Below are 22,017 nucleotides of genomic sequence, written 5' to 3'. Positions count from 1 at the left end.
TGTGAAAATGAATTTACCAAGGAAATTGCTCATCAGTGTTGCAATCCCATTTGACAGTTATGTCACCAAAGTGAAGTTAGACCAATCAGAACAGTTGTATCACTTACTCCAACAGTCTTTAAAGCTGCTTTAGTACCCACAGGTATAGCGTGTGCAGAGAGTTGTGTTTTAACTAACATTGGGATTTAGCCAAATGAATTGGGATTTACCCAAAAAAGGCAAGGAAGTTCAGATTCTTAGCAAGGGAGTGATGATAAAGTTGGCCCATTAAATCCAAGTTTAACAAGGAAGGAAGCAAAAATGAAGACGTGCTGATAGTGAAAAAGTTGGAGCGTGTAGGCTGGAGGTCTTAGATAAAGAATTGCTGGGCCAGGTGTGGTGGCTTATGCCTGTAATCCCAGCACTTTGGGAGGCTGAGGTGGGCGGATCATGAGGTTAGAAGTTCTAGACCAGCCTGGCCAATATGGTGAAACCCTGTCTCTACTAAAATTACAAAAATTAGCTGGGTGTGGTGGCGCATGCCTGTAGTCCCAGCTACTTGGGAGGCTGAGAAGAATCGCTTGAGCCCAGGAGGTGGAGGTTGCAGTGAGCTGAGATCACGCCACTGCACTCCAGCCTGGGCGACAGAGTGATACTCCATCTGGGGGAAAAAAAAAAAGACGAAAAGAATTGCTGTGGTGGGGGTATTTGAGTACATGATTTGAAAATGGTTCTCAAAGATAAATACTTGAAATCAAGATTTTAGGGGTGATACAGCTACTGGGCTAACAAGCCTAAAAGGGATGCCTGAAGTGGTGGAAAAGAGATATTTGGACTGAGAAGTCAATGATCTTTGATGCATCCAGGTGAATATTACATTTGATGAGAATTTTGGGGCCCAGAATGGTGATGGGAAGCCTATTTTTTGAGTGTCATTAAGTTTCACTTGAGATAATTTTTACGTCACTGAATCTACTTTCCCCCCTTTATTCTTATTCTGCCTTTCAATACTTTCCCAAGTCCTTTCTTCTTCACTTAAAATATTTGTTTTGTTCTTATTATAAAAGTAATATTAGTTCATTACAGGAAATTGAGACAAAATAAGTTAAAGGGAGAAAAAAAGAAAGGAAAACTCACTTATATCCAACTAGTGTCAACACTTTGGTATACATCCTTCCAAATCTTTTTCTATAAATACATACACCAACTCACGCATGTTGTAAACAATGAGATCACACCATCCAATTCTTTGTAACCTAGTCTTTTAAAACTAAGTTCAAAAGTAGAAAAGTAGAAAAATTATAAAACACATCTAGAAATAGGTGCTGTTAATATTTTGGTATATTTCCTTTTAGATCTTTCTATGTGTATTTTCTTTTTTTTTTTTTTTTTTCCTGAGGCAGAGTCTCACTCTGTCGCCCAGGTTGGAGTGTAGTGGTGTCATCTTGGCTCACAGCAACCTCTGCCTCCCGGCAGATTCTCCTGCCTCAGCCTCCTGAGTAGCTGGGATTACAGGTACCCGCCACCACACCCAGCTAATTTTTTCTATTTTTAGTAGAGATGGGGTTTCGCCATGTTGGCCAGGCTAGTCCCGAACCCTGACCTCAGTTGATCTGCCCACCTTGGCCTCCCAAAGTACTGGGATTACAGGCGTGAGCCACCATACCTGACCAGTGTATTTTCTACATAATTGAGATTAAATATATATATATATATATATATATATATGTATGTATGTATATAAATATAACTGGAATAACTTTGTAAAATTATTTGCACGTTTTAAAAAATTCTTTCCCGTTCTTTTTTTTCCTGTCCCCTGCTTGAAGCCTGCCAGGGGCTTGCTTTGCATGTGTCCAACAGTCCTGTGAGATTTGAGGAGTAGAAAGAATTTTAAAACTCACAGTTCCCCAAGGAATGACCAACAACAGCGACACAGCATGAGGTGATTTAATCTCGCGCTCCCTCTCCCCCGCTCTGCCCGGTAAAACAGTGCCCGTGAGTACAGAGCTTTTACTGAACAGATCTCCAGAGAGTGAATTTGACTTAATGCTTCTGAAGTTTCTCTTCAAGCATAGAAATCAACTTTGAATCACAGTTGCTGATTCTAGACAGGCAGCCACTTAAGATGATATCAGCAACCTTAGTCATTAGCCATACTTATCTTTATAAAGCGCTTCGCTGTTTTTAATATTATCTAAGAATATATACTATATTTATTATTTAAATATTTATGTCATCTTGATATTCACAAGTCCTTAAGACACAGTAAGATACTAATGTTCTAAATTTCATATGAGGAAATGGAGGTCCACAAGTTTGCCTAATGCCACAAAGCTAAATGATGATATGGATGGAACTCAAGTTCAGGTTCTTGGTCACCAAAGGTCATGCCTACTCCAGGTTCAGAAGGCGGCAGGGGGTGTTTTCTCGGATTGAATGATTATGGCTCCTATGATGGTCAGGCACCTTCCCTTATATCCTGGATGCTGGTTGTATTGTGTTTTCCAGAATAAATATAAATAATGCTGCTGGGTCTTGCCATTTAGGGACTGTATTTCTGCAGAGACAGGTTACTCTCATCACTATCCCTCACTGCTACTTTCCTGAAATACCTGGATATGTGAAGTATAAAGAAAAAAGAAATTGAAGCATGAAATGTGACTGAATCATTTGACCCAGGGGCATTTCAATAATTCACAACATATCCCCATGAAGTGGCAAGGCCACTGTCTCTCTATGAGGTGTTCCGAGCTAACCTGATGCTCCAAGGGGCATGAAGAAGTCCACGTGACCCCCTTCTTCTTCAGTGGCTACATAGCTTCCTAATTTCTCCCAGAAATCTCTCACTTCAGGCCTCAGTAAATTTTTAACACCAATTTTATAGCCTGAGGAAAAAAAATCAAAATGTCATATTAGTTTGTAACATAATCCTGAACAGAAATTATTAGCAGTTTGTGAAAATGTAAGCACAAAATCAAAATGCCATCTGCCTATAAGACCAGGATACCTGAGGCATCTCTGCTTCCTCCTGCACCATGTCGGGGCCATCACCATGGCCCTGTTCTCCTTCACATCCTGGAATTGGACAGTAGGCACTCAGGTTTACGACATTGCATTTCTGCCTCCACTGTGCAGCAGGGTAAGATATCAGGCGCATGCAGGGTTTAGGGTGGATGGCCAGCAAGTCATGGGACTTTGCAACCAAGTTCCAAAGTAGAACTGTTTCCCAGGATTGTCAATCAAAAAATAAATAATGCAGAGCAGAAGTAAGGCTCCCAGAGATGGTAACCATCAACTGAAACTCTCCTTTTCTCTCACTTCCCGACAATTCTGTGTGATGATTCTGCTAAGCTACATGGGTCTGGACCCATTTCTAAAGGAGTCCTGGAAACTCCACATTCCCAGGCTCTGGTGATGAAATGAAAACAGGCAAAGAATTCTGGTGTTTCACTCCCTCCCACTGGGAGGGAGAAAGGACTTCTTCATGTGACAGGGTAGCCGACTTTGTTTTGATGTTGTTTTGAAAGCAAAAGCTTTTGGGAAAACACCACAATTATATAGAAGGAAACTAGTTGTTTGAGGCATTTTGTCACTGTTACTGTTGCTTAAAAAACAAACAAAATAAGGGCCAGGAGCGGTGGCTCATGCCTGTAATCCCAACACTTTGGGAGGCCGAGGCAGGCGGATCACAAGGTCGGGAGTTCGAGATCAGCCTGGCCAATATGGTGAAACCCCATCTCTACTAAAAATACAAAAATTAGCTGGGCATGGTGACGCATGCCTGCAGTCCCAGCTACTCAGGAGGCTGAGGCAGAAGAATCGCTTGAACCCTGGAGGCGGAGGTTGCAGTGAGCCGAGATTGCGACACTGTACTCCAGCCTGGGCGACAGAGTGAGTCTCCATCTCAAAACAAAACAAAAAAGCAGAAAAACACCCAGAATAAGGAAAAGGCAGAGTTTGAAAACTTTTCTTACCTGGAGAACAAAAAGGCTGAGATCAAGAAACTCTAATAGGACATTCTACACGAGATAAACTTACTCCCATCATATAAACTTGCCAATATCTCTGCACCATTTAGAGAAGAGTTACTATGTCATTATACATTTAAACCCCAAACAAATAGTATCTGTGCTTTACTTTGGGAGGACATAGAAAAACGACGTCGAACACAACTTGCCCTAGGCACAGGTAAGCTAAACAGGGAAAACCAGAAGTAAGGTAAAGTGAAACAAAAGACAATTCATTTCTGCCAATGATAAATTTCACTGAAACTTTCCAAGTACATGAAGTCCCAACCACAGAGATGGCAATTTGACAGGTGACTCAGGGACTCACTTTGCCATTTTGCTGGTTTACTCCAGCCATATCTGGGACCATCTTATTCCTTCTTTCCCTTCATCCCACAATGATGGAAGATTTCATTTGAGTAAGTTTTAAAACAATTTTATTTTAAGTGTAAGCAAGGAATAATGTAAGTTATAAGAATAGAAACTAGATATTTACTTCTAAAACATTCATCATCTCTTTCTCCTGAAAAAAAGTAACCATTGAGGTTTGTTTTGAGGGGCAGGGGGTTGGGGGTTTTTGGTTTGTTTTTGTTTTTTTTTTTTTTTTTTTTTTTTTTTTTTTTTTTTTTGAGACGGAGTCTTGCTCTGTCACCCAAGCTGGAGTGCACTGGCCAGATCTCAGCTCACTGCAAGCTCCGCCTCCCGGGTTCACGCCATTCTCCTGCCTCAGCCTCCCGAGTAGCTGGGACTACAGGTGCCCGCCACCTCGCCTGACTAGTTTTTTGTATTTTTTAGTAGAGACGGGGTTTCACCGTGTTAGCCAGGATGGTCTCGATCTCCTGACCTTGTGATCCGCCCGCCTCGGCCTCCCAAAGTGCTGGGATTACAGGCTGGAGCCACCGCGCCCGGCCTGTTTTTGTTTTTTTTAAGACCAGGTCTTGTTCTGTAGCCCAGACTGGAGTGCAGTGGTTCAATGGCTCACTTCAATCTCCGCCCTGGTGGGCTCCAGGGATCCTCCCACCTCAGCCTCCCAAGGTGTAGCTGGGACTACAGAGGTGTGTGCCACCACACCCAGTTAATTTCTTTGTATTTTTTTGTAGAGATGGGGTTTCGCCATGTTGCCCAGGCTGGTGTGGGCTCCTGGGCTCAAGAAAGCCACCTACCTCGGCCTCCCAAAGTGTCGGGATTACAAGTGTGAGCCACCATGCTCCACCCCATTGAGATTTTTGATAGCTGCCCTGTAACAAGTTGACGATATCAGCCATTCCTTTCCTTTGTAGTATAAGCCAACTAGGAATATAATAAATGTTAGTGTATACCAATTTATAGATCTTGGTATTTGTTATTAAAATTGCTGCACTTTCATCAAATTTAAAACTTTTGTGCATCAAAGTGTACAATCAACAGAGTGAAAATGAAATCTATGTAATGGGAGAAAATATTTGCAAATCATATATTTGATAAGGGGTTAATATTTGGAATATATGAACTCTAACTCAACAGTGGAAAAAATCAAATAACCTACTTTTAAAAAATGTGCAAAGGACATGAATAGACATTTCTCTAAAGAAGATAACCAAATGGCCAACAAGCCTATGAAAACATGCTTGACATCACTAATCAGAGAAATGCAAATCAAAACCACAATGAGATATTACATCCATTAGGATGGCTACTATTAAAAAAAAAAAAAGGCTAGGCATGGTGGCTCACACCTGTAATCCCAGCATGTTGGGGGCTGAGGTGGAAGGATTGATTGAGGCTAGGTGTTCCAGACCAGCCTGGACAATATAGTGGGACCCCATCTCTAAAAAATAAAAATAGAAATTAGCTGGATATGATGGTGTGCATCAGCTACTCAGGACGCTGAGGAAAAAGGATCACTTGAGCCTAGGAGTTCGAGGCTACAGTGAGCTATGATCACGCCACTGCATTTCACCTTGGGCAACAGAGCAAGGCTCTGTCTCCAAAAACAACCAACAAAACAAAACAAAAAGTAAATAAATAAAAAGCACAGATACACACAGAAAATAAGTGTTGGCAAGGATGTGGGATGTGTAGAGACTGTAACCCTTGTGCACTGTTGGTGGGATTAGGAAATGATGCAACTGCTATGGAAAACAGCATCGAGATTTCTTTTTTCTTTCTTTCTTTCTTTCTTTTTTTTTTTTTTTTTATTGAGATGGAGTTTCATTCTTATTGCCCAGGCTGGAATTCAGTGGCGCGATCTCGGCTCACTGCAACCTTCATCTCCCGGGTTCAAGTAATTCTCCTGCCTCAGCCTCCCGAGTAGCTGGGATTTCAGGCATGCACTACCACACCCAGCTAATTTTGTATTTTTAGTAGAGACGGGGTTTCTCTATGTTGGTCAGGCTGGTCTCAATCTCCCAACCTCAGGTGATCCACCCACCTCAGCCTCCCAAAGTGTTGGGATTATAGGTGTGAGCCACTGCAGCAGGCTGGAGATTTCTTTAAAAGGTAAAAATAGAACCATCATATAATCTATCAATCTCACTTCTGGTACATATCCAGAATTGAAAGCAGGATCTCAAAGAGATGGTTGCATACCCATATTCAACAATAGAGTGGAAGCAACCCAGTGTCCATCAGTGGATGAACAGGTAAACAAAACATGCTGTATATATGCCCTTAAAAGGAACACATACAACACCGATGACCCTTCAGGACATTATACTAAGTGACATAAGCCAGTCACGGCCAGGCAAAGTGGCCCATGCCTGTAATCCCAGCACTTTGGGAGGCTGAGGCAGGTGGATCACTGGAGGTTAGGAATTCAAGAGCAGCCTGGCCACCATGGTGGAACCCCATCTCTACTAAAAATATAAAAATTAGCCAGGCATGGTAGTGGACACCTGTAATCACAGCTACTTGGGAGGCTGAGGCAGGAGAATCACTTGAATCCCGGAGGCAGAGAGAGGTTGCAGTGAGCTGAGATTGTGCCACTGCACTCCAGCCTGGGCGACAAGAGCGAGACTCTGTCTCAAAAAAAAAAAGCAATTCACAAGAAGACAAGACAAATACTGTGTGGTTCCCCTATAAGAGGTATCTAAAATACTCAAATTCACAGAAACAAGGTGGAATGGTGGTTGCCAGGCCTGTGGAAACGAGAAGAGAGAAGTTTGTTTTCAGTGGGCACAGCGTTTCAGTTTTGCAAGATGGAAAATTTTTGGAGATCTGTTTGACAACAATGTGAACCAACAATACTGAACTGCACACTTCAAAATGGTTAAGACAGTAACCTGTTTCTTTAATCAAAATTTGAAAAAACGGTCATAAAAAAAATTGCTTCAAGTCAGGGTGTGGTGGCTCACCCCTGTAATCCCAGCACTTCAAGAGGCTAAGGCAGGAGAATCACTTGAGCCCAGGAGTTTGGGACCAGCATGGGCAACATGGAGAAACCCCACCTCTACAAAAAATACAAAAATTAGATGCGCATGGCAGCACATACCTGTGGTCCCAGCTGCTCAGGAGGCTGAGGTGGGTAGATCACTTGAGCCTGGGAAGTCCAGGCTGCAGGGAGCCGTGATCACACCACTGCACTCCAGCTTGGGTGACAGAAAGAGAACCTGAACCAAATAAATAAATAAATAAATAAATAAATAAATAAATAAATGCCTCACTTTTTTCATAAAGCCAAAAAATCAATACATCTTAGCAACTTGGAACTGAAATAGTCCTCCAAAAGTCATACTGTGGACACACTGCACGGCATGAAGTGGCATGGTTGTTCATCGTCAACCCCCAGGCCTACCTTGGAGTAAATTGATTTCTCTGCTATCTCCATTGCTAAATATTCCCATGCTCTGTGCCTTCCTCCCGTCCAGAGCTTTTTCTATCAGATACAGCAGGCTCTCCAAGGTTATGCTGTGTTCATATACCACAGAAACGACGCCAGCCTTCACGCTCTCCACTAGCATCTGGAGAATGAAACCAAAGCTGCAGGAGCCGAGACCCACTATTTTAGAATATTTATTAATGAAAGAAATAGAATGGATACAAAATATGCCATGATTTCTAAAGAATTTTCAGAGATTATGGAAGAAGATAAGCTTCCTCCTTCATTGGTTTCTATTAAAATTAGTTTATTTCTAATTATAAGAGGAGAAAATTAAGTACACATGTAACTCCACTCAGAGATAAATACTATTAACAATTTAGATTATTTTCTTCCAGCCTTTTTATCTTTGTGCACAACATGCACAAAGACATACAAATAACTTTTAAAAAGTAATAGTGGCCAAGCACAGTGGCTCACACTTGTAATCCCAGCACTCTGGGAGACTGAGGCTGCTGGATAACTTGAGCTCAGGCTGCTGGATAACTTGAGACTGAGGCTGCTGGATAACTTGAGCTCAAGACCAGCCTGGGCAACATGGTGAAACCCCTGTCTCTACAAAAAATAAAAAATTAGGCAGGTGTGATGGCATGTGCCTGTAGTCCCAGCAATCCTCCTGCCTTGGCCTCAAGGTGTTGGGATTATAGGTGTGGGCCACCATGACCGGCCAGCATGATGCATTGTTAAACACTGCAGAAACTATCTATGGCCCACATGGAGATTAAGGCTCTGATCTTGCTTTCATGTGGATCCACTGAGCTCACCGGTTATCAGTGATTAGAGCTGACTCCTAGATGCCCAGAAGAAGTGAGTTCATATCTTAAAAGGAGCCATTTTGTTACAAATAGAAACTTTTCTAAGTATATGTCTCTATGTGTGCATATTCACACACATACACATATATACATACAAATACACTCACATATATAGATACAAAGATTGTCTTTGTGCTTACTTTATTTTTATATTATTCATATTAAAATTAAAATATATCACTTCATTACAGAGAAACCAAACAAGATTTCTGACATTGTTCTTTTGTGAGATGGTGGTTACATAATACTATTTGGGAATTTCAGAGAAGTTTCAAAGTAATTCTTAATCAGCATGCTCCTTTTTTGGATTAAGTGCAACAAATTAAATTCAACAGAAATTTACTGGACATGCACACTGATATGGTTTGGCTGTGTGTCCCCACCCAAATCTCATCTTGGATTGTAATCCCCATAATCCCCTTGTGTTGAGGGAGGGACCTGGTGGGAGGTGATTGGATCATGGGGGCGGTTTCCCGCATGCTGTTCTTGTGACACTGAGTTTTCATGAGATCTGATGGTTTCATAAGTGGCATTTCCCCTGCTCATTGCTCTCTCTCCTGCTGGCATGTGAAGAAGGTCCTTGCTTTCCCTTAGCCTTCTGCCATGACTGTAAGTTTCCTGAGGCCTCCTCGCCATGTCAAACTGTGAGTCAGTTAAACCTCTTTCCTTTATGAATTACCCAGTCTTGCGAATTTCTTTATAGCAGTGAGAACGGACTAATACACACACACACACACACTCACAAATGTTCAGCATCAATGGGTGAAGCTAAAAGAGTGCTGGAATTTTAGGATTTAGAATTCAGAATTTAGGTTCTAGTGTTTGAAACTTTGACACTTGAGTAAGTTGTCACCTCTCAGTTAAAAGGCCTCAGTTAAAACTTTGGGCCTTTAATGCTTTTTCAAAATAATTTTGATTTATGATTACCTTTATCGCTTCTGTTTTTTGTTTGTTTGTTTGTTTTGAGACAGACTTACTCTGTCACCTGGGCTGGAGTGCAGTATCATGATCACTACAACCTCCACCTCCTGAGTTCAAGCGATTCTCATGCCTCACCCTTCTGAGTAGCTGGGACTACAGGTGCACACCACCACACCCGGCTATTTTTTTTGTACTTTTAGTAGAGATGGGGTTTTGCCATGTTGGCCAGGCTGGTCTTGAACTCCTGACCTCAGGTGATCCACCTACCTTGACCTCCCAAAGTGCTGGGATTACAGGTGTGAGCCACTGCACATGGCCTTTTATTTTTTTATAGAAACAGAGTCTCACTTTGTTGTCCAGGCTGGAGTGCAGTGGTATGATCACAGTTCGCTGCAGCCTCCACCTCCTGGGTTCCAGTGATCCTCCCACCTCAGCCTTCTGAGTAGCTGGGACTACAGGTATGTGCCACCACACCTGGCTTGATTTTCCTTTTAGAAGTTGAATCATTTTTCATAAACATGGTGGCCAAAAGATTGTCACACACCCTCTAGTCTAGATGAAAAAAAAAAAAACAAAAAACTATCAGGACAGGACTGGCCTCATAACATACTCTACCTCATACGCAGGAATCCGGGATGATATTAATATGAAGTGTGGCCGGAGAGCATATGAAGAGCTGTCATCATTTTTATGAACTCCATGCCAATATTTCTTTGATAATAAAGGGTAGGAATGGCTTCCAGAAATATTGCTTCTATGGAGAAAAAGGAAATACGAGAAGTTTTCATGTTCTCTTACCTTGAGTTTTGGTAAGTAAGCAGCATATGTCTCTGGGCATCAGCTCTAATCTACAAGGCACGTGGCCCCCTTAGCCTCTCCCTGTGGTTTGTGGGGACAGTAGCAAATGGAGCTCCTGGGTGGGGTGAGGCCAAATCTGTTCTCTGAGCCTCTCCTCCGCCACATGTGGGATGCTGGAACAGTCTCTCAGAACTTACTTAGCTCGTAAATGAATGTAATGACATATTTGGAGTTCAAAAAGATATTTAAAAAGAAGTAGCTGAGAGATTGTGAATTTCCTTCTAGGCCTCAGTTGTTCCTGAATAATATCTTCATTCTCTCCACAGCCACCCTCACCTCCAACAATACCAGCAGCAGGGGCTTCCCTGTGCTTCCTAAAATTCCATATATATATATTTTTGTTTGTTTGTTTGTTTGTTTGATTTTTAAGTGACAGGGTCCTGCTCTGTCACCCAGGCAGGAGTGCAGTTGTGTCCTCACAGTTCACTGCAGCCTCAACTTCCCAGGCTCAAGCAATCCCCCCACCTCAGCCTCCCAAGTAACTGGGACCACAGGTGTGTGCCATCACACCCAGCAGATGGGGTCTCGCTACGTTGCCTAGGCTGGTCTCCAACTCCTGAATTCAAGTGATCCTCGCACCTTGGCCTCCCAAAGTGCTGGGATTATAGGCGTGAGCCACCATGCCTGGCCTCTTAAAATTCTTTATGTGCCTTGAACAAGTAAATGTACATGCACACATTCACAAATGTTCAGACACACAGAGATCCATATGTAGCGTCAGTGGGTGAAGTTGAAAAAGTGTTGGAATCTTAGAGTTTTAGGTTCTAGTGTTTGACACTTTGACATGTGGGTAAGTCATGTTACCTTCCTAGGCCTCAGTTTCCTCATTTGAAACATAGGTGAGTGAGATTATATGATCTCAATAATCCAAAGTTGGCTGGGCATGGTGGCTTACACCTGTAATCCCAGCACTTTTGGAGGCCGAGACCAGTGGATCACCTGAAGTCAGGAGTTCGAGACCAGCCTGGCCAACATGGTGAAACCCCGTCTGTACTAAAAATAAAAAAATTAGCCAGGCATGGTAGTGCACGCCTGTAGTCCCAGCTACTCAGGAACCTGAGGCAGAAGAATCACTTGAACCCAGGAGGCAGAGGTTGCAATAAGCTGAGATCGTGCCATTGCACTCTAGCCTAGGTGACAGAGTGAGACTTCATCTCAAAAAAAAAAAAAAAAAAAAGTTTAAAAAGAAATTCTAAGCAGATGCACAATGGTGATGGTTATGAATGTCAGATAGAATTGAATTTCTGGTAATTTCAGTGTATAGTATGATTTGGTAACTGAATGCAGCTGATGTTTCTCTATTTTGGGTAATAAAAGAATTATATTTGTACATAAAAATATAAGTGGAAGTTATATTTGGATACTCTTACTTCATAGAAAACACTTGTGGAAAAATGTTATTTTTGCTCAATAACTTTATACAGAAAATATACTACATCTACAATATAGCTTCAATGCAGAGTTGAGAATATGTCAAGCTGGACTCAGTGGCACATGCCTGTAATCGCAGCTATTTGGGAGGATAGTGGGAGGATCGCTTGAGGCCACAAGTTTGACACCAGCCTGGGCAATGTGGCAAGACCTCATCTCAAAAGAAAAAAAAAAAAAAGAATATTTAAAATGTAAGTTTTGGATGTTATATGTTTACCTCTTCAGAAGGCATGTTTGACTACTGTTCTAGAAAATTAATTATCTTTACTGATATTTCATAGGATATGAGCCACAGAATTACACAAGATTTCTGCATGATAGCTAAATTTATTCTAGAGTGAATGTTTGGTATTGGGATGGTGTTGAGCCGTCAGTAGATGGAATTTTGCTTACCGCTTGGGCAAGATTTCTAAAGATGTCAAAACAAGCTGTTTCTCCAAAGCTTCATGTAATCCCACTCGCTCCCTTACAGTCTGGGAGAGGCGTGGTTGGCGTCTGGGCTTTAGCACGCTAGAGCAGCAAGTTCCACTAACCCAAGGGGGTCTAACTTTGAATAACTCCTCTGAAAAACAAAAAGCAGCAGGCGGGGCTGATTACTTCATACTTCTCTCAGCCAAGTCCACACAGATAAAGGCATCAAAAATAAAGCTGTACCAGGGCAAGGTTCCAAATGACAATAATTACAGCCATTTTCATGTACTCTGTTTGGATTTCTCATCCTCTCGGCACTGTGGCTGTGAGCTACCAGTCATTTCAGGTCAAGAAACACAGCTCAGAGAACAAGCAACCCTTTTCTTGCGGAGACCAGTTAATCTTTTGATATGTGTCACATTAATTTGTGCCCTTCTTCTTGCCTTCAAGCAATTTCTTATTTGTCACAATCTCACCGGAGGGTGAGTTAGTGGGAAGAAAGCACGGGAGAACTCAAATCAGTTTTGCTGTTTTCTTTTACACACTGTGTAAAGCATAAGGCCTAGCTGAGGCTGGGCACCGTGGCTCACGCCTGGAATCCCAGCACCTTGGGAGGCCAGGGTGGGTGGGTCACTTGAGCCCAGGAATTTGGGACCAGCCTGGCCAACATGGAGAAACCCTGTCTCTACAAAAATACAAAAAATTAGCAGGGCATGGTGGTGTGCACCTGTGGTCCCAGCTACTTGGGAGGCTGAGGTGGGAGGATCACTTGAGCCTCAGAAGTTGAGGCTGTAGTGAGCCAGAGATCGCACCACTGCACAGCCTGGGTGACAGAGTGAGACCCTGTCTCAAAAATATATAAATAAATAAATTAAATAAATAGGGGGCGTAACTGAAAGAGGCTTTAAAAAGAGAGGAAAAAGATGTCCTCTTTCTCCTTTTTTAAATGGCATTTTCCCTGCTTCCGTTCTCACTTTCATTTCTCTTCCTTTTTTCATCACTCCCAGTTCCTCTGTTTTGAACCTATTTATTTGCTTCTTATCCGTGTTCAAACATCTTTCTGCTCTTTGTTTTTGGTCTTATAAGCCTAAAAGGAGCCAGAATAGCAATGGAGACACTGATATTTAACCTTACATATTTTGTCTGAAATCTTTGTTTTTCTCATCAATTAACTTGAAATATACAATAAAGAAAAAAGCTCATCTGGAAAATAAAGACTGTCACTCAGAGTACTGCGAAAGACAGGGTTGTCCTCCTCTGTGGGAATTTGTATGTGATCCATTTGTTTCTACAATATTTACATAAGATATAAAGGTTTAAAATGCTACTTACTGTGACGTAGTGCAATTTCCTCCCAAATTCTTTTCCTCAAGCGCTTTTCTCTTTGTCTCTCCAGTAGTTCCTCATCTTCTGTTTTGGGTTCATTCAGCGTCCCATAAGTAGCAGCAGCCTCCCTAGGTGTCAGCCAGTCTAAGTGGGACACACAGGCAATGTAATGGCGCTTCCAAGCACCATACTCATTATCTGTTGGAGTATAGGGCAGAAACCACCCGAACTTAACGCATTTGGGCATCCATAAGCAATCCTTCAGAAAGAAGAGGAAGATGAGTCACAAATTGTTTTCAGACAGTTTTCTAGCAATAATATTTTCAGGTACACAGATACTTTTTCATCACACTAAGATTTCTGGTACAAAAATCTGAGAATTTGTATGCAAATCCATTTGTTCTACAATGTTTACATAAAATATAACGTTTTTAAAAACATTGTATTTTATTTTATTTTATGTATTTATTTTGAGATGGAGTCCCGCTGTGTCACCCAGGCTTGAGTGCGGTGTCGTGATCTCGGCTCACCGTAAGCTCCGCCTCCTGGGTTCACGCCATTCTCCTGCCTCAGCCTCCTGAGTAGCTGGGACTACAGGCACCCGCCACCACGCCCGGCCAATTTTTTTGTATTTTTAGTAGAGACAAGGTTTCACTGTGTTAGCCAGTATGGTCTTGATCTCCTGACCATACTGTGATCCGCCCGCCTCGGCCTCCCAAAGTGCTGGGATTACAGGTGTGAGCCACTGTGCCTGGCCTTTTATTTTTATTTCTTCTTTTTTTTTTTTTTTTGAGACTGAGTCCTGCTCTGTCACCCAGGCTGGAGTGCAGTGGTGCAATCTCAGCTGACTACAACCTCTCCCTCCTGGGTTCAAGCAATTCTCTTGCCTCAGCCTCCTGAGTAGCTGGGATTACAGGTGCATGCCACCATACCCAGCTAGTTTTTTTGTATTTTTGCTAGAGATGGGGTTTCTCCCTGTTGGCCAGGCTGGTCTGGAACTCCTGACTTCAGGTGATCCACCTGCTTCAGTCTCCCAAAGTGCTGGGATTATAGGTGTGAGCCACTGCACCTGGCCGGATATAAGGTTTTTAAATGCTACTATTGACTTACTATCTGAACTTGACTTGGAAATAAGAAGCATATCTTGTTCCATAGGAAAAATATTATTTGATGAATATATACATTATATGTGAATGTATGTATTAGACCTCTTTGTTATACTTATCTAGTGTTCCAATAGCATTTGGTTACATTAACCCTAGATTCTGAGAATTCAGCTTCTAGCAATAGTGGAATAGTTTCTTTCAGATTAACCCTCTTATTGAGAATAATTTTGACTGAAGCATATGATATTGCCAATATGCAGCCATTTTGACATAAGAAAAAGAAAATTTCATGTGGTTTGATCTAATGAAATACCTAGACCAAATATTATACAATTATTTGAAGGCTATATTATAGAGCTATCAATGCAATAAAGATTTGTTCCACCGAGACCCCAGAAAGAAGGGAAACCCAGAGAGGTAAGCCTGATATTTGGCATCACTTTTTACTTCAAGGCATTTGTCAGTTCCAAAGTAAAGCTTGTTAGGCTGAGAATCCAAACAGAAAGTTATGACTAAAAGACTTAGATGCTAGAAAAGAATCTTAGGCATTCTCACAGGGAAGAGAGGACACAAATGGAAATTTAGGGCCCACTAAGAGGAAGAGCCTTAGTAATCACACCAGCTTTCAATTAAGATTCTTTTCAGGAAGGATAATACTGAATTAGACAAACTCACAAAGACTGTAGCCAGCTTTGAAATATCTCATTCCTTGACTAGATTTGTATGATTTGTTCCTAGCACTAGATGTGCCAGAAGCAAAAGTAAATTCTCTCTGGAGGAAGATAACATCACCCAGAGACTCAAAGGATCACATCAATTTTGTATACTCAGTATGCGGTACTCAATCAAAATTAACTAGAACACACAATAGACAAGAATTCTGTCTTCTTTTTGGTTTTTAGTAACTATAGAGAGATCCACAGGTAATCCAAATACTGTAATCACCAGACATGAACTTTGGGGAAATAAATACTCTATAATTAATATATCTAAAATAAATGACTAGGTGGAAAATTTTGGCAAAAGAAATCAGTATTCTAGAACTGAAAATATATAATAACTGAAATTTAGAACTCAGTGGATGGGTTTAAGATCAGATTAGAATCTAGCTAAAGAAATAATTAGTAAACTGAAAGACGGGTCTGAAGAAAATCCAGACTGAAATACTGAAGGTCACAGAAATGGAAAATGTATAAAAGAATATGAAAGTTACGAGACATTGTGAATCTTTCCAACCTATAAGTATTGGAATACTAGGAGAAAAAGGGAGAGAATGGGGCAGCATCAATACGAAGAAATAACATCTGAGAATGTTTCAAAACTGATGAAAGACATTAAGTCTCAGACTCAAAAATCACAGCCAAATACAAGATACATAAACACTCACACCTAGGTATATCACAATAACGTCACTGAAAATGAAAGAAAAAGTCCAAAAAGCAGCTAGAGATGATAGAAATGTTACCTTTAAAGGATCAACAATAAAATTTGACTTCTCAAGAAAAAAAAAAGAAATATTTCAAAGTTCTATAAAAAAAATTAGCTGCCAACCTAGAATTCAGATTTCTTACTGAAATATCTTCTAAGTATGAAGATGAAATAGATATTTTCAGACACACAAAAACTTAAGAGAATTTATCAGCAGCACACCTGTACTCGAGGTAATATTAAATAGAATGTAAAAGGAAAATGATCTCAAATGGAAACTAAGAGATGCAGAACAGAAAAAAAAAATGAGCTACAGAAAAAAATATGGTCATATATAAATAAATATTGACTACATAAAACAATAGTAATAAAGATTTGTGAGATAAGTGTTTATGTGTTATAAATGTTTATTTTACACACTTAACCCTTGAACAACGGGTTTGAACTGCATGGGTGCATTTATACGCGCTTTCTTCCACCTCTGCCTCCCCTAAGACAGCAAAACCAACCCTTCCTCTTCCTCCTCCTTTTCCTCTTCTTCCTCAGCTTCCTCCCTACTCAACATGAGGATGAAGATCTTTATGATGATCCATTTCCACTTAACAAATAGTAAATATATTTTCTCATGAATGTTTAAATAACAATCTCTTTTCTCTTGCTTGCCATATTGAAGAATACAGTATATAATATACATACAAAACGTGTGTTAATTGACTGTTAGCGTTATCAGTAAGTCTTCTGGTCAACAGTAGGCTATTAGTTATTAGTATATATAAAATAAAAATCTTTAACAAAAAAGCATGGAAACTGAGAGGAGGGTAAATGAAGTTAAAGGGTTCTAAGCTCCTTGCATTGCCTTAGAAATGGTAAGGTAATATTAATACAAGGTTATATGTTATAATCTCTATGGTAACCATGAAATAACTGTTAAATAATCTAACAATTGAAAAAACAAATTTTTTTTTTTTTTGAGACAAAAGTCTTTCTCTCTTGCCCAAGCTGGAGTGCAGTGGCCCGATCGCTGCTCACTGCAAGCTCTGCCTCTGGGTTCACACCATTCTCCTGCCTCTGTCTCCCAAGTAGCTGGGACTACAGGCGCCCACCACCACGCCTGGCTAATTTTTTTTTTTTTTGTATTTTTAGTAGAGACGGGGTTTCACCATGTTAGCCAGGATGGTCTTGATCTCCTGACCTCGTGATCCGCCAGCCTCGGATCGTGAGCCACCGCACCCAGCCTGAAAAAAAAAAATTTTAATTAACGCAAAGGAAGACAGGGAGAGGGAAAAAACTAAATGCGACAAACAAAAAATAGTAAAATGATGGATTAAACACAAATATATAAGTGTTTACAGAAATATAAACAGACTAAGCTAGGCACAGTGGCTCACGCCTGTAATCCCAGCACTTTAGGAGGCTGAGGTGGGTGGATCTCTTGAGCGTAGGAGTTCCAGACCAGCCTGGCCAACATGGCGAAACCTCATCTCTACTAAAACTACAAAAATTCACTGGGCATGGTGGTGCATGTCTATAGTCCCAGGTACTTGAGAGGCTGAGATGGGAGGACCACTTGAGCCTGGGAGGCAGAAGTTGCAGTGAGCCAGATGGTACCACTGCATTCCAGCCTGGGCGATAGAATGAGATCCTGTCTCTGAAAAAAAAAAAAGTATGTGTATTGTTACATTTTATTAAATATTTTACAAGAAAAGGGACAGCCTAGAAGCAGAATTAATGGCAAAAGATGTTAATTTTAAACAGCTGCTGCTTTTAACTGCTTTCAACTGCTGTTAAGATCTCAATGTATGTTCTTTAACAGATGTTAGACAATAAGGGATCAGTTGAGGCTGTGGTTGTGTAGCAGTTTCTAGAGCTGAGTTATCGGAGATAATATACAAAATCTAAAGCATAAATCATTTTTCATGAAGAAAAGTGAACTTCTTGGCAGGGTGCGGTGACTCATGCTCGTAATCCCAGTACTTTGGGAGGCCGAGGCAAGCGGAACCCAAGGTCAGGAGTTTGAGACCAGCCTGACCAACATGGTGAAACCCCGTCCCTACTAAAAATACAAAAATTAGCCAGGTGTGGTGGCAGGCGCCTGTAATCCCAGTTACTCAGAAGGCTGAGGCAGGAGAATCGCTAGAACCCAGGAGGTGGAGGTTGTAGTGAGCCGAGATCGCGCCACTGCACTCCAGCCTGGGTGACAAAGCAAAACTCCGTCTCAAAAGAAAGTGAACTTCTTTAACCAAGATAAAATGTTCTCTAAATAATTATACTGAGTATTTAAAGATTTTTTAAGTAACAGGAATTATTGGACTAGTCTATATGCCTTATTTATTTATAGAAATACATTATTGTATTTCACTTATCCCTATTTTTTCTCTCAAGGGTAAGGGATGGATCAGGTACCCTCAGCTATTGTCTTCAGGGAAGGGAGCTACCCTAGTAGCCTCATTTAAGATTACAGCTGTACTTGTGCCCTATTACTAGGAAGTGACAAATATTAAACCTGTTCAGTTAAAAACTTCCAGGGCCAGCTGACTTGGGCAGCTGCACACAAATCTTTCGGACTCAGAAAGGAAAAGATATATAGAGAAATGAAGCGTGGTAACACTGTAGAGAAATCCACTTTGGCCACTTGCATCCTTTCTGAAAACCAGTCTTGGACAAACCTAAAAAGAAAGAGAAATTCAGTTTAGAACACTAATGTCTAAAATTGACTAAAAAGTCAGCATAAATATTGGTCATTGATCTTCCTCCAGTGTTCTACCTATAAAAAATCCTAACAAAACATAAATCTAGATTTTAAAAATATTCAGGCCGGGTGTGGTGGCTCAAGCCTGTAATCCCAGCACTTTGGGAGGCCAAGGTGAGCGGATCACTTGAGGTTAGGGGTTCAAGACCAGCATGGCCAACACAGCACAACTCTGTCTCTACTAAAAATGTGAACAATTAGCTGAGTATGGTGGTACATGCCTGTAATACCAGCTACTCGGGAGGCTGAGGCAGGAGAATCACTTGAACCCAGGAGGCTGAGGTTGCAGTGAGCCGAGATGGTGCTACTGCACTCCAGCCTGGGTAACACAGTGACACTCTGTCTCAGAAAAAAAAAAAAAAAAAGTATTCGCTTTGAATTATCCATTCTAAAAAGGAAGACAAATAACAAGAATATCTAAAATTTACAGGAAGAAAACAGTCTTCGAGTAAACCTAGTTTGGTGTGATTTTCAAGAGAAAAAGACTATAAAACCTTTGCACTATCGGCCGGGCGCGGTGGCTCAAGCCTGTAATCCCAGCACTTTGGGAGGCCGAGACGGGCGGATCACAAGGTCAGGAGATCGAGACCATCCTGGCTAACACAGTGAAACCCCGTCTCTACTAAAAATACAAAAACTAGCCGGGCGAGGTGGCGGGCTCCTGTAGTCCCAGCTACTCGGGAGGCTGAGGCAGGAGAATGGCGTAAACCCGAGAGGCGGAGCTTGCAGTGAGCTGAGATCCGGCCACTGCACTCCAGTCCGGGCGACAGAGCGAGACTCCGCCTCAAAAAAAAAACAAAAAACAAAACAAAAAAAAACCTTTTCACTATCAATTTAAAACTCAACCCAAGATTTTTAATGGAGTTGAAATTCAAAGCAAAGATATATTCACCGAGATTTTCTTCTGTGTGGACTTTTTTGTTTTTTTAGACCAGTGCTTCTGGAAGAAATTTCTTTTTCCTTTTGAGTGGCTGCCTCTATTACAAGACCAAATTCTCTTCCCCACTGGAGCTGACACACTATATTATGTGATGTATTTAATCCTTCTTTTGACACAAAGCTGGCCATATTCTGAAATGGCAATCATTTGTCCTGAATGGGTAGCAGGTATAGAAAAGAAGAATGTGCTATTACGGGTCAGTAAGAGGGTTTGCTCAGCCTGGCGTGGCCACGGGAAGAGTGCGGAGAGACTCAGTGGGGCAATAGCCACGTGCAGAAGGGGAGAAGGAGACGATGGCTTCTGAAGGGCTGGAAGATTGGTTGTTTACAGGGGGTTGGGAAAGATTTGAAGATTATGGGAGCTAGGTTTCTCACTTTTGGAAAAAGGATCTACAAATATGTAAAGGAGGAAAGCTAGACTAATCTATTTGGAGTTGGAGAGAAATTGGAGATATCACTGTAAAATCTCATGTTTTAAAATATGTATATAAATGAATGATACACAAATAGAGACAGATGGCTGTATATGTACACGTGTGTACATATATTTCATCTTATAGCACCTAAAAGCAATGACATCACAAAAGCAATGAACACACCATAAACTCAGATATTGGTTTCTCAATTCCATTTCCTAATAAAATAAACCAGAGCTTACTGGAGAAATGGCTGATATTGGGGTAGGGACAAGGAAAGTATAAGATAGGTCTGGAATATCTTGACACTAGAAAATAAGGAAGTACTTAACCAAAAGAATACAGAAGCCAATTTATTAATAAAGTCACTCCCACTGGCAAAATATGGAATAATTTGAGTTTCAAAGCAAATAATGTAATATAGCCTATTGAATAAAATAGGCATTCCTGAGTCCATACTGATATAAATATACCCATGAATGAATAAATAAATAGGGGAGAAGGAAAACTACCTCATAACAGAACACCAATTAATACATGCAGAGGGAATTAAGAAATTAGGAAATCACTGCATGGAGGCCATCATAGTCATAATTGCTTCAAATAAGAATCATCAATGAGTGACTCACGCCTGTAATCCCAGCACTTTGGGAGACCGAGGTGGGTGGATCACCTGAGGTCAGGAGTTTGAGACCAGCCTGGCCAATGTGGTGAAACCCTGTCTTTACTAAAAATATGAAAGTTAGCCAGGCATGGTGGTGTACGCTTGTAAGCCCAGCTAATTGGGAGGCTGAGGCAGGAGATTCGCTTGAACACAGGAAGTGGAGGTTGCAGAGATCGCGCCACTGCACTCCAGCCTGGGTGACAAGAGCAAAACTCCATTCCAAAAAATATAAATAAAAGAATGATTAATGAATGCCAAAACTAGTGGGTGAAGCTTGATAAGAAACAGGATATTTACATAGATTAAAATAGTTTTTGATTACTTTAAAATTAATCAAATGCTTTAAAATTATTTATTAAATATAAATTAAGTACAAAATACTTAATAATTAACTATCTTAACCAAGGGATATAATCACCATCTGTGGGACAAATTGACATGCTATGCCCCCCGATGCAATCCACAGAGAACACAGCATCATTTCCACACTGTTCCTGCCAAGAAGGTATAAACTGAAGGTAATCTTTTTTTTTTTTTTTTTTTTTTTTTTTTTTGAGACGGAGTCTTGCTCTGCCACCCAGGCTGGAGTGCAGTGGCCGGATCTCAGCTCACTGCAAGCTCCGCCTCCCGGGTTCACGCCATTCTCCTGTCTCAGCCTCCTGAGTAGCTGGGACTACAGGCGCCCGCCTCATCGCCCGGCTAGTTTTTTGTATTTTTTAGTAGAGACGGGGTTTCACCGTATTAGCCAGGATGGTCTCGATCTCCTGACCTCATGATCCGCCCGTCTCGGCCTCCCAAAGTGCTGGGATTACAGGCTTGAGCCACCGCGCCCGGCCACTGAAGGTAATCTTGAGGAACCATCACCCAACCAGAAATCGAGGGTCATTTGACAAAGCAGCAGGCCTGTACTCTTCAAAAGTATCAAGTCATAAGAGACAAGGAAAACCTGAGCATTTGCTCCACTTTGAAGGCGGATCTAGAGACATGGAAACTAAATACAGTAGATAACCCTGGGCTGGATTCTAGACCAAAAGGAAAAGTGTGATTATAAAGGACATTGCTGGAGCAATCAGGAATATGGGAATGGAGTCTGTGGGGTGGATATAGT

The 22,017-nt window shown here is 41.2% G+C and overlaps 1 protein-coding gene across 1 annotated transcript in view; it reads right to left on the bottom strand.

Annotated features, from left to right (window-relative positions):
• Positions 1-22,017, bottom strand: part of ECT2L (epithelial cell transforming 2 like) — a 111,768-nt gene that overhangs the window by 48,409 nt on the left and 41,342 nt on the right. Inside the window, exons 4-9 of the mRNA XM_010379507.2 lie at positions 18,645-18,807; positions 13,614-13,866; positions 12,264-12,432; positions 10,197-10,335; positions 7,762-7,927; positions 2,739-2,867 (exon numbers count right to left, since the gene is read on the bottom strand). Coding sequence (XP_010377809.2) covers positions 2,739-2,867; positions 7,762-7,927; positions 10,197-10,335; positions 12,264-12,432; positions 13,614-13,866; positions 18,645-18,807 — 1,019 coding nt within the window. The remainder of the gene's footprint in view (positions 1-2,738; positions 2,868-7,761; positions 7,928-10,196; positions 10,336-12,263; positions 12,433-13,613; positions 13,867-18,644; positions 18,808-22,017) is intronic.

The sequence above is a fragment of the Rhinopithecus roxellana genome, chromosome 4, assembly GCF_007565055.1.
Source record: "Rhinopithecus roxellana isolate Shanxi Qingling chromosome 4, ASM756505v1, whole genome shotgun sequence".
Taxonomy (NCBI): Eukaryota; Metazoa; Chordata; class Mammalia; order Primates; family Cercopithecidae; genus Rhinopithecus; species Rhinopithecus roxellana.
The sequence above is the reverse complement of the archived record's forward strand: the minus strand, read 5'-3'. Positions and strand labels throughout refer to the sequence as shown.